This window comes from Lagopus muta, chromosome 13 (assembly GCF_023343835.1).
Source record: "Lagopus muta isolate bLagMut1 chromosome 13, bLagMut1 primary, whole genome shotgun sequence".
Taxonomy (NCBI): Eukaryota; Metazoa; Chordata; class Aves; order Galliformes; family Phasianidae; genus Lagopus; species Lagopus muta.
Window position 1 is genome coordinate 18265596 of NC_064445.1, and position 13769 is coordinate 18279364.

Consider the following 13769-nt stretch of genomic DNA (forward strand, 5'->3'; position numbering starts at 1 on the left):
CTCTAGCTAATGATTTTATAAATACTTGTAAACAGAGAAGATAATTTCTCATCATTATTCTCCATAGGAAACACCAGAAAGAATGTCATTCGGCTGTTCTACAGGAATAGCAAACAATGAAAAATTACCCCCACGTTACCCAAAAAGGACCCAGCATTTTCATAGGTAAACTGGCTACCCGAGCCATGGGACAGGGGCTCAAAATCATGCAATCCACTGAAATTAAAAGCCTTGAAATAACGTCTCACACTGGCCTCTATGCAAACAGAGGTGCATAACCAACAGGCTTATGTTTATCAAAATCTATGATACTACATTCTCAAACATAAGCATAGCTACTGCCAGTAGCACAGAAACAGACTCATCTAAACACTGTTACTACTGTCTCAATTTCTCTCCTTACATAAGACAAAAATAAGTGGGAACTGGCAACCTTAATAACAGTGTGTTTCCTTATACTTAGAGCTTTACAAAATTTTGTATGCGATTTCTCAAAAGACAGTGGTGTAGATTTTTTACTCACAAGTGACATTTTGGCCTAAACCACTAATACAGAAAGAAGTGAAAGAAGAATAACTAGACCTACATAATGAGCTGTTACCCTTCCAGCTAAAAATATTTTAAATTATTAACATTTCATTTTAAGGTCTTCTTAGCACAGATCACAAGCTACCGAGTACTGATCCACTTTCACCTTTTACTTTTGGCTGTCCTATCACTCTGTAGGATGAAGATACCATCACCGATCACGAGAGTTAAATCTGAATGACCAGAAATAAAATTTTTAAGCTACAGCTGAATCCTAACAGTAGTTTATATAGAGTGCCATGAGGAAAAAACACTAATCTCAGTAGTAAGATGTTTGCAGGTTTGAGCCCCAGTCATGGAAGCAACGTTGAGCTACAGAATTTACTTATTCCTTACCACGAACACCCACAGCAGAACAAAAACAGCGATTATAATACTTGTCAAAGGAACAACAGAACACCAAGTTAAAAATCACTCAACCTCATTTTCTTCCTCACTAGTTGTTTATATCCTACCCCTACCAAGACGTATAATTACGAGCAGGCTATTCACATCTTACTATAACTGGTAGCACCATGCAGCTTCGAGTAAGGAATCCATCTGAACTGCTGACTCTACAAGACTTACACACCACGTAGTAAATGGTATTCTCCAATTTTCTGCGTCACCTGCAGTCAAAATCAGCTTCTAGTTATGGTATAATCTCCAACTTTCCCTAAAGTACAGCACCTCTGATCAACTGGAACGAGGATTCACCAATAATAACCAGAAAATAGTCCAGTAAATTAACTGCTGAACAACAAACAAAAACAACAACAACAAAAACAATTAAGTTGGTGTTTTGAGTTGAACACATACATAAAATGTCATTAAAGTGTGGTATAAAGTTTTACAGAAGAGACTACTGACTAGACCTTTGTTTAATAGTAGTAATAGTTTATGGTGTGGATCTGCCTTGTAGGAGTTGAAAAACAGCCTCTTCATGATAAAACAGCTTCTACTATCCAGGAAGTTAACTGCAGGAGGTTTTTGTTTACTCCTTTACTTCAGCTCTCTTGTTCCACACTATTTTTTCAGTACTACAAGCCCAGCCCTGCAAATCCTTGTACTGAGTGCTGAAATCAATAAGGAACTTGCAATTGCTTCCAAGTTTTTGCAAGGCTGGGCTCTGGTACAGAGTTTTTGAAAACAAACATCTAAACCTCCTTTCCCAAAATCTTCATTGAACATCACAGACTCTCTTCAGCCAAATAACTGTATCATTAGAAGGTAATCAAAATGGAGATTCAAATTCTACTGGCACGTATGTTGCCATCCTTCCTTTTTTTTTTTTTTAATCTCTACAGTTTTCCATTAGTCAGGACTAACATACCTTCCAACATCTCTGATTAAACAGGAGGAGGTACTAGAACAATTAAATGTTTTGATTACAAAGAACCAATATGCAAAGTTCAGTAACAACAACAGAGTAAAACACCTGTCTTCTCCAGTCACTGTTGTGGCTTTCTGACTACTACACGAGAAGCAGTCTAGAAGGTTGTAATAACTTGATCTATTCCTGGGTTTACTGTCTTCAAGTCTTTAAAAAGTATTCATGGCATTGCATACACAGAGCTGGGGCAGATTCAGATCTCAATATCAATAGATGTTTGATGGTTTTATAGAAATCTGCTGCTATTAACATCATCCAAGAGAAAAGTTCAGGTTTCTCCTCAATTTTTCTTTTCTTTTCAAAAGGAAATTAGTAAATATGAATCAGAAGGGTTCAAAACTGGATGCAGATTTGTTCACACATGTGGTATTACATATGTGCAAATTGCCCTGTTGATCTTGGTCTGCGGTAGACAACTGCAGTACATTTCTAAAAGTCTCCCATTTTACCATGATAAGGTCAAACCCAGCGCCATCAGAAGTAAATTAGGAGCATTTCCATTGACATTAGCTACAGCTCAAATCCATACTGGAGGAGCACATATATACTTTATGGTGTTTATTGATTATATACATTTAATGAGTATCCAATCGTCCAATCCTTCAGGTCCTCCGCACAAAGAAATTCCATTAAAGGCACTGGGGAAATACATGGTGGGTTCTGCCTGTTTAGATGCTGTTACAACATTCTTCCAGGGTTCAAATGTAAATTATTTCCTACAGCTCTTCTAGAGACAGATACACATTTATTTATTTTTCAGGGAGCTTTAATATTTGCATTCTTTCTGGCCTCTCATTTGTGCAATGGTGTAAAACTGCAGATACAGTTCAGACAAATGGATGTATACCATACATTTGCATGATCAAGTATGTGAAGAACAAGGGTTTAATCATTAGTGAAACACCAAGCATTTGGGGAGTGATCAAGAACCTAATTCAGTAAAATTTAACTTCAAATCAGTATAGTTTCAGTATGGTTGCTTGTATGTTTAGAATTTTATAGGTGTCTACAGACTCTGCTATATAAAGACCTAGCCTTGTCATATCTGTCCAGTTGCACATGATAGGAGTTTTATTCTTGACTCAGATGAAAAGAGAATTTAGGCCTCATAACAGACAGCATAGGAACACTCCTTCCAAGAAGCTGAAGCATATTGTTGCAGTTCCTAAGAGATACAAAAAGACTAGAAGTATTCACCCATTTTTTCAGAGATCTTTCAGTGTACTTAACACATTACAGAATGTCACATTTTGCCTTTAAATCATTCAGTTAAATTCTAGATTGCAGTGACAATCTAAGTCTTCTCAGATGCACAAAAGGAATAATTCTGCTTCACTGAAGGACCTACATCACAACATCATCTTTATTCAGAAACAAAATCCCAAACAATATAATTGGCATTCATATAAAAAGTGCTCGAATCCTCTGAAGTCCTTGCCTGGTTTTGGAATAGCTGAACAGTATCTGAAGTATCTCCCCTCCATCCCAATTTGTATATGTAAAAAGTCACTAAATTCTTGAATGAATCATTAGAAAAACAATTCAAATGCTGTTAAACTGAATGTAATTTTGCCTCACAGGATAGATGGGACCTTAATGTTAGCAAATGGCCAAATTCTTTCAAGATTTACATTCCACAGAGTTCAATATCAGTCAGGAAAGAATTACTAAATCAGGATGTGCTTAAAGTACAGGTTTTTAGCCCAAGAATATTTTTGGTCTTTCTCAGTTGCTTGTTTTGACAGCAACTAATCCCCTTCACCTACCCACCAGCAGCCACACAAGCCATCTATTCACGAATTGAAAATGAAACTTTTTCAAATAATTATTTGAGAACCTTTTTAATACAAATCTAAGAAGTAATGACAATTCAACTGTAATATTTTTTAAGGAGAAGAAAAAAAGGGGGGGGGGGGAGAAAAATTCTTACTGAAATCCATTCAAAATGCAACTTCCTCTTGAACTAACGTTCTCACCGCCCCCAAAAAGAAAATAAGGGGAAATAAAAATCAATCTAACTCCCAAAAAGCCTATCTACTGTATTTCACACATTCCCTTCAGAAGCACAACACTGTTGCCACACTCAGAAGGCTTTCCATTTAGCAAGCGAGCACAGACACTGGTGAAAGAACAGCAACTGAGCAGGCCCTCTGCAGAGGCACAAGGCAAAAACAGAAGGCAGATGCAGGAGGATACCCAAGGCTGGATCTGAAACAGTTCACCTCTGTCTGGAGAGTAGGATCACCCCTCCAGGTTGTGAGATGCTTTGGAAGTGCACACTGCTGTGGCACGTGGAATGTTCCTGCATTCAGACAGGAGGGGAACCTGGCTCACAGATGTTCTCGGCGTTGTCACCACAAACAGACCTTTGAACTTGCTATTTATATAACAGTTTAGTGAGTTTAAGCCTCTTCCTGTATAACTGGCAGTTTGCTGGTTTTGCTGTAATGAGGCTACTTGCAATACAGAATATGAAAAGAAAAGACAACAGCCTTGTTTCTCTGCAGTGTGAAGCCTCTGCTATCCCAACCATGCAGCTACGACTTTACCACCTACTGGTTTTATTTCCTTTTGCCAGCTTTTACTTTATGTACCTCAATGTGTACTTTGCCACTAAGTATTTTCTCTGCTCCCACTTTTCAAAGGCTGTAGGACTTACAAAGTATTAATACCAACAACGATAAATGAAACACACCATGCATCTCTCCACCTTTGCGTTACCAGAGCCCTAAATCCTGGGTTGGCTGGGTTTTTGTTGGGGTTTGTTGCTTCCCAGCTGCTGATTAATAGCACCTCCTTACTCCATAAGCAGTTTCAGACCTAGCCACACGGTCCCAGGACACTTCAAGATTTCATTTACTTGGTTACCACAGACAAGCATGGAAAGTGATTTAAAAGATGGAATTTGATTTTTATCAGCAAGTGGTCCCCTTGGTGCACAAAGGCATTCAAGCTTTTCATTATATCCATCTCCCTTCTTTTCCCCAGCACGGAATGGTTCATATTAAATGCAAGCCCAGGTGAACATTTTCTATTCACCCAGGGATCTCAGCAGACTTTAACTTTGGCCCTTTCACCTAGCCCAGAGTTTAGATTAACTGAAATTGTTTTGGGTTGTGTCTTTTTTTTTTTTTTTTCCTGCTTTTCAAGTCTGACAAAATATCCATTAGGCTGACTGGAATACTTGTGGCTTTATTTTATACATTTTACCCAATTTCTACCATGTAAAATTTAAATTCTTGATGGTCAACAAAACCCCTCATTCTTGCACTGTTGTAATCTCGCCTACAGAGGAAAACTAAGGGGCTGAGTCTGCAGTTCCTGCCAAGATAAAGCTCCCACTGCCCACCCCGAACACCGGGTGCAGTGCACACTGCAACTTTGATAGTGCTTGACAAAATACCCATCAAGAATGGACAGATCAGTACCTCTGGTGGAAGAAAAAATAAAATAATGGCATTCTTCCCATCACTCCAAAACTTTTCGGGAATCACCTCCTCATGTGCACAGGCAGTGTTATCTTTAAACCTTTTCATTGGATAAAAAAAGCTGCAGTCAAGCTATAAATTTTTTTTCATGCAAGTTTCTCAGGCTCTCCAGGTTTGCATTGCACTTGTGTGTGGATAACACATACAGACTCCCCCACACACCGTAGGCCTCAGCTTGCCTGCCTGGCGATTGCAGCACAGATTACCACAATTTTTGTGTTGGCAAGCAGTGCAGAAGAGGGGCTCTAATTGCCTTATAAACATTTATAAAACACCCTTTACAAAAGCCAGTTTGCAGAAAAAAGCACCGAAGACTGTTGCAAAATACGAAGCACAAATTCACACAAGATGCAAAATGCACTTACTTGTAAATATTATACAGTGACCAAACCACACTGAATACAGACAAAAATAAATCAATTTTGATGGGCTAGCATGCTTTTTCTGGGTGTGCAGAGATGATGCACATACACATATATTACATATATTAGCACACATTTACGGATAAATGAGCTAAGTTCTTCTCTTCCTAAGAATGACATGACTTGTCTGAGACATAAATCTTTACACGTATGATAAAATACATGTAATGTTTTCCTATACATGTAGATGATGCACCCATATTCTATATACATGTGCACATGTATGTACTGATTGGATTATTAAAGGCTAAATCCAACTTGTTCTCTGCAATAGTAATCCAACTGTGTATGAATGCCCATGCCTTACAGAGTTTGTGTAGATATCAAAACACTTTGCAACAGCCATACAGTAAAACATGTTTTTGCATCACAAGCCCTAAAAATACATACACATAGACACAAATTTCATTGTAAGAAAACAAGGAAATTTTATTTATAGAATGAGTGGTGATACCTGAACACCTTACACAAAAACAGAGGCATGGGAGTTCCCTTCTTTCTGTGCACATCTCTAAATCCACATAAAACCACTGTCAAATGAAAGCAAGTTATTAAGCAAACATTAAATCTCAATACCTATAATGTGCTCAGTATTTGAACTACACCCACATATCGGGTTGTAACAGCTTCTATTAAATTAATGACGTTACCCACACTATAAATTAGGGAAATTGTATGCAAATATTATTTCAGTAGTTATACAGTGGTTATTGGTTGTCTGCAAAATAAATCAGTGGAGCAAAGATTGTGGTAGAGGCATAATATTTAATTGAGCATCAATTTTATCGTGATTATTACTTTTAAATAACAACAGCATGTTAAAACAGATGCAATAAGATGGTTTACGCAGAGCTGATAAAACACGCTTCAGATCCAAAACGCCTGCTTCCAGATTAATAATGATACAGTGTAATTTACGGTGCTCAGGATTTACTCCAAACTGCCATAAAACAGAACATGACAGGTATTTGGTTCTGATTATGCTGGATTTGCAACCATAGCAGCTACACTGTGTTTGGCTAAATGATAGGTATTTACTAAAGATGTGATCTTTTTCCTAGACGTGCTTTCATATAGCAAAGTAAAGTAAATCCTCTGCAAAATAGCAGGTTGGAATGCACACGCATGCACATGAAACCAGTGTGAGTTCAGGATCACAACATGCAGCATTTTGTTTGCTTTCCTGGCCGACTGCACGCTGCCCAAAAGCTCTGAAAGCAGTAAGCAATCTTTGAATTTAACCGCATATTGTTAAAAAATGATCACTGTATATACTAAACTGAAAAGAAAGGACCAATAAAGAATATTCATAAACTCATTATCCAGCTGGTAAAGCTGGCTTTAAAAAAAAAAAAAAAAAAAAAAAAAAAACTGCCTTAATACCGACCCAACTTTCCCAATACCGACCCAAATAGCAACTTTCCCAGCTACTCGTCCTCCATCGGAAATTCCCCAACATTCACTTCAGTAACAAGTTTACACTGCGCTGTAACAGATGCAGCGACCCTTCCAAGGTGCGCGCTCACTGACAGAGCAACGCAGCCCCGCCGTCCTGCCCCGAGAAAAAAGAAACAAGAAGAAAAAAAAATACAGAAAGAGAAAAGAGGAAAAAGTCAAGAAAATAAAAAATAAAAAAAATAAAAATAAGAAAGGAAAGGAAAGGAATGGAAAGGAAAGGAAAGGAAAGGAAAAAAAGACACAGAGAAGGAAAAAGACTCAGATCTTCCCACTTCCAAAACTAATTTCAATAACGCTTTCTCATGAAAGGGAAGCAGCAAAACCAGCGAGAGAAACCCCCGCGCCGAGCAGGGCTGCAGTTCAACTGCGCGGCACGGCAAAACTACAGTTACGTTTCCCCCCGCGAAAGGAAGATTGTCACTGACAGCAGTAAACACGACGCGGACGGAGCCGCGATCCCGGGGAAAAACCATCGCCTCTCCGCAACGCGACCCTTCTCGGGGCGGGGGTCTGCCGCTGCCGCCGCTCACAGCCGGCACGCCGGCACATGTCAGCGCCCCCCGCCTCTCCCCCCTCCGGCCAACTTTGCCTCCCGCAGCCGCGCAGCGCGGGCCGATCTCACCAGCCGCAGCCGGCAGCGCGGAGCCGGGTGTTCCGCGGCGGACATCGCCGGCCCCTTCGCCCCTCAACAAAGGCTAAGGCACCGGGGGAGCGAGCGGGGAAAAGAGGAAGGAGGCAGCTGTTAGGAGGAGAGGGGTGGAGAGGTAAGGGCGGGTTGGGGGGGATGAGGGTTCGAGAGAGAACCACAAAACCAAAACCAAAAATTAAAACAATAATTTAAAAAAAAAAAAAAAAAAATCCACCTACCACTGCTGCTCTAAGTCCCAGTCCCTGAAAAAGTCGAATAGGTCCATAACGATCCGGTGGGGATACTCGAAGAAGTGGTACCCTCTCCCCGCGCCGAGCCGAGGCAGCGCGCCACGGGCAGCCCGGCCGGCACGGGCAGCGGCGGCCGCGGCGGCCGCCGCGGAGCAGCGCGGAGCCGCCCGGGGCTCGCGGTGCGCCGCCGCCGCCGCCCGCCGCCAGCAGCGCGGCGCGGCTGCTGCCTGGCTGGGAGAGGCGGGCACAGCGGCGGCGGCGGCCCTGGCGCGCGCACACACATCCACATCCACATCCACATACACGCACACGCTCACACCGCGAGGGGAGGAGCCGGGGAGGCCCGAAGCCGCGGCATGGAGCCGCCGCGGCAGCAGCGCCGGGATCTGGCGGAGCCTGGTAGCCCTCGGCCGGGATTGCGCGGGGAAGTTTGGCGGATAAGGAGGAAAAGGACAAGCAGCGCCGGTTTACGCCTCGGGCTAATTTCTGAGTGTCCCGGCGAGGCTTGGAGGAGGGAGAAGGAAGGAAAAATATGAAATGGGCACCTCTGGTTTCACTGGCAAAGCCAGCTCCTGCGAGCAAACCGAAATGGTCCCACTTGCACGAGCAGTGTCGTGGGGAGACGTGGCCCCGACTGGGTTCAGGGCCGGCCCCAGCGGGGACAGGCGGGGCGGCTGAGCAATCGAGGCCCGGACGAGGCCGGGAGAGGCGGCTGACAGCCCCGTCTGCACAGCAGCAGAGGTAGCATGGCACCGGGTGCACCCCTCGGGTCCCAGTCTGCTCTTCACATGGGGGATTGGGCAAGCCGCTGGCTGGGCCCTCTGGAAACTCGCATCCTGCTCACGTGCTTTTGCATCTCACTCCCATCTAAGCAGTAACCAACATTTACCATTTTCCATGTGTACTTTTCTCCATTTCCTAAGGCTCCAAACACATATCTGCCCAGAGCAAACAACCGTGCTGCTACCGGGACTGTGAAGATGAGACAAAAGCTCTGCTAATTCTGCCCATCCTGGCCATCCCATGCACCAGCGGGTCTCAGACTCAGTGCTGGGCAGAGCCACAGCTACCCCATGTTCGGTGGGGTCCGACCTCACAGCCAAAACGCTCCTGCAGCCAGGTGCAGCCACCTCGGAGAGCAGGCTTCAGCAAGCCCTGCAGCTAAGCTGTCTTTATGGGTTTACTGAGAGCTGGGAAAAAAACCCAAGGATGTCAGTCGTGTCAGGGGCAGAGCATCTAGTGCAGCTGAAAATTTTTGCCTTCCTAAGGCATTGAGCAACGCAGTATTGCGTTAAAGAAGATTGCTGAGGAAAAACTCTGGAACCATTGTCAGTGGAAATCCAACATGATAAAGTCTTCCTAATCTGAACTTGGACTTCACTGAAAGATCCCCATTTGCATTGTAAATCTCATGGACCCCAGGAGAGGAAGCTCGGGCAAGGCCAAACCACCAGCAGCCTGCTGGCAGCAGTAACACCCCAGCCCCACTCCTGTCCCCAGTGCAGGCAGGTGGGTGCTACAGCATTTCCTTTCTGACACCTGTCTGTTTTCTCCACAAGCAGGCTCAAGTTTTGTCATTCTTGTTGGTTTGTAAAGCCCTGTTTAAAAATCAGGCTTTGTGGCTACTGCTGCCACATCTCCAAAATTTTCTCCAGAAACAGGCACAGAGGATTTTAAAAAATAAACATTATTAATAATAAAGATGTAATCATAGAATCGTTTGAGTTGGGAAAAAAAACTTTAAAGGCCGTCAGGTCCAATTCCCCTGCAATGAACAGGGACACCTACAGCTCCGTCACGTGCTCAGAGCCTGGTCCAGCCTGACCTTGGGTGTCTCCAGGGTCAGGGAACCACCACCTCCCTGGGCAACCTGTGCCAGCCCTCCATAAAATATACTTTTTCCCAAAAGTAAAACCTACTCTGCCACCTCATCACTTGCATTTGATCACTCCCCTATCTTCAGCATCTTAAGCTTCACTAAAAAGCAGAGCTAAATGATTGGCTGCATGTGTCATGTGAGGCAGCGGGAGGCAGCACACACTGAGCTGCCCAGCGCCACGTTTGGACTCACCCAACCTTGGCACACAGTGCCAAGCTCAGCATTTGCTAGGGGAGCATGCTGTGGCCATATGCACACTGCCATACCTCAGGGGGTGCAGGCAGCTTTTAGAGCCTCCCTCATCTGGAGTTTTGTGGGGAGAGAGCCTAGAGGAGTTCCCTTCTAGCAGAGCACAAGAGCCTCTCAGTTGCTTCCACCACTTTGGCCACAGTGCAAAGAATGAGGCTGAGACAACTCTCCAAGCAGGAGAGCTGCCAAGCTGCACCCAAGCTGCCAGGCTTCCCATGTGCTCCCTCAAGCTCAGTAGCAGATGAAGGGCATCAAGTTTGAAGCAGGGAAGGGGCACCCGTTCATCCTTTTTCTTGCAGACCTACATCCCATGCTCACCTCCTAAGGCCTTTGTAGCATGTGCTGTGCACATATGCCTGGTCAGTGCTGTTCTCCAAAGACAGTGTTTTGCATGGGCTGCAACCACCACACAATGTTGTCCTCATTCCTGCAGATGGAGTAGCAGAACTGTGGCCTAAGTGGGTGAAGGGGACTCTGGCCGGCTGTCCATGGTCAAAAGCAAGAGGTAGCTGAATTGAACCCTTGTGATACAGCACGTAAAGCCTTTCTGCTCAAAACACTGCAGTTGATCCAACAAAAACCTATTTTTCACAGAGCAACAAAAATGAAATCACAGTTTTCTATCCTGAAAATGTTAATGGAAAATTCGTGCCCAGCTATGCTGTTGAATACAGATTGGGGATATTTGGATTTCTGAGGAAAGGAAGGTCAAGTCATTTTCACAGTGTGAAAAATGAAGCTAACAGAGTTCATATTTCTCTGTGAAGCAATGATTGATTTTTCTTTCTGTGTCTCATTCATACTGCACTAAACATGTATATAGAACAAACTTATAGCATTTTAGATAAAGTGCACAGATTACATTAATACATTGAAAATTAAGTTATCATTAGCATCTACTTGAAGGCAGCACAAGAACACTTAGCCCTACTTGATGAGAACAGGCTCTTGGCATGTGCATAAATTTGTCATATCCTAAAGCCGCTAAGGTAGAAGAACAGTCACCATTGAGATGTGCATGTATAAAGAGCCCATCACATACAGCTGCTATGGCTATATTTCCCATTAGGAAGCATGTAAGAATTGTAGATATGAAAGTATGTTGTTACTCATTTTCAAGAGCACATATGTAGGTAATATTTATTTGTCTGCCGCTTTAATTGCAAATATTATTTCTGTGTTGCCTGAGTGATTTGTTTAACTGTGCAGAGCTATTCTCTTATTATCACTGCTACTCTTATTTAATGAAACAAGAATAATTTAATACAATAATCACATCTGAAAATACATTGATAATGCTTGCTCACTGTGAGAAGGAGGAGCATTTTCCTGACCTGCTGAATAAACCCTTCAGTACTGTAGTGCTTAGACACTGGTGCTAGGTGACCCCACCTCATGGAGGCACAGCTTCACCATGATAACTTGGCTCACTCAGAACAGAATGAAGTGGAGAGAAAGTCTACAATAATGGGATTCCTGTTTATTACTGTCATCCTGTGCATGAGAGAGACAACTCTTGAAGCTCTTAGAACAGTCTAAACTTTCAAAACTAGCCAAGGCACCGTGTATTGAAAAGCTATGAGAAAGTCACTTTTCAGAAATAAGTAACCAAAAAGTTCTGTTGAAAAACATACGCAAATCAATTGTGAAAAACAAGAGAGGGGGTGGCAGAACTGAGAACCTAGACAGAACCAGCTGTTGGAAGTGCAAAGGCTTCATGGGGGAGAAAACCCAAACCAACCAAACAGAGCAACTGGCCTCTCAAATAGACATGTTAAAAGATCATCACAACTGAATACTTTCTTCCCTTCTCTCTCATTTTTCTTTGTGTAGTTTTTTTTTGTTTTGTTCTGTTTTTACCTGTACACTGTTTAGAGCAGCAATCTATCTAATCCAAAGATTTAAGGAATACCATTTTATTCTGTGCCTAACAGCAGAGTGTGAACAATAGACTGAAGCAAGCAACTAAGCAGGACGCCATCTGCTGCAGTCCCTTCCCTTAATCAAACCCATTGCTTATAACCTTGTCATGTTCCTTGCCACCTCCTTGCCTGGCACTCAGAAGCAATTCTTGTAGTAGTTTTTTAACTGACTTCATGATGACATCTTCCCCACAAGTGAAACCAAAGCTAAAACACAGTTTAAAACAAAGCTACCAAACCAACACTTTGGAACGCAAACACAGACAGAGAATTGAAATGCAAAGACATGGTAAAAAGACTTTTCAAATCAAGTTCCCTTCTTTCTGCCATGCTATTTCCAAAAGAGAGAAGCACTTTACAGCAGTGATGTCTATATATATGTCTGTATATAAGCTGCTGAAATATTGTTTTGTCTTCAGTGATTTTATGATGATATTCACTAAAGCACTTCACAGAAATATAAGACTGTGCAAAGCTTTCCTTTTTATGAGGGAAACGAGAAGAATAATATATACTGCAGATAGCATTACCATGGAGGTGGAATAGAAAAGTTGGTCTCTAGCTCTTCTTCCTTTCCCCCCTTTCTTCTGTTATTCTGAACAGATGGCTCCATTGTATCCATACACTACAACCTCAATTATCTGGTCACTACGTTAGAAAAGTAGGCTTTTCTGTCTTCTGCTTACATCGGAACATGGCATCTCCAACAGATGCATTGTTTGCGAGCAAAATCTGTAGCTGTTTGGGGTTGACTATAAGGAAACAACATAATAATACAGCAGCAGTTTGAGAATTTATCTAGGTGTCTGGTACCAAGTAAACAAAGCAATTTGATGACAAATGCGATGCATTAAAAAGGGTAGATAATGTCCACATCCATGACATACTCCATGAACACAGGGAAGAGGCTGGACAAAACTGAAATTTGTTTAAGGAGACTTTCTCCCTAAGAGGAAGCTAAATGAATGCTGACGGAGTGTTTCTTTTGTGGTACAAAGCATTAATAAAATCATATCAACTAAACTGCAGAATCAATTTGTTTTTGCAAATGCATGCCCAGCTGAAGGCATCTGGAGTCATTGTTCACGAGTTTTACCAGCTTCACAGGATTTCATCACTGTTTTTCTGGTACCTGGGGGACGTAGCCTGAAATGACTAGACTTCTTCCTGGCTGCCTTGCAAGAAAAAGGAAGTGTCTGCTTTCCATGGGCAGACACATCTAGTCCTCCAGGCTCACAGGCCATTAATGGATAGCCTCTATGAAGTTCTTGCATTCTAGTTTGCTATGGTGTAAAACATGTTATCACATAGAATATGCCTTTACAATGCCAGCCCACACTCCCAAAAATGGATAGGATGGGGCCATGGGCAGCCTGGTCTAGTATTAAATGGGGAGGTTGTTGGCCCTGCATGTGGCAGAGGGGTTTGAGATTCATGATCCTTGAGGTTCCTTCCAACCCTGTCCATTCTGTGATTCTGTGAAAAACGCAGAGCAGTGCATTCAAGGCTGTG

The 13769-nt window shown here is 42.7% G+C and overlaps 1 protein-coding gene across 2 annotated transcripts in view; it reads right to left on the reverse strand.

Moving 5' to 3' along the window:
* AFF2 (ALF transcription elongation factor 2) overlaps positions 1-8847 on the reverse strand; it is a 335533-nt gene extending 326686 nt beyond the window's left edge. Inside the window, exon 1 of one of the 2 annotated variants that reach the window (XM_048959912.1) lies at positions 8753-8847. Coding sequence is in view for 1 of the 2 variants with exons in the window: in XM_048959911.1 (XP_048815868.1) it covers positions 8196-8242 (47 nt within the window). In the remaining variant the exon portion in view is untranslated. Of the gene's footprint in view, positions 1-8195; positions 8338-8752 lie in introns of those variants that run through there. The other variant, XM_048959911.1, reaches the window with a different exon arrangement.
* Positions 8848-13769: the final 4922 nt, after the last annotated feature.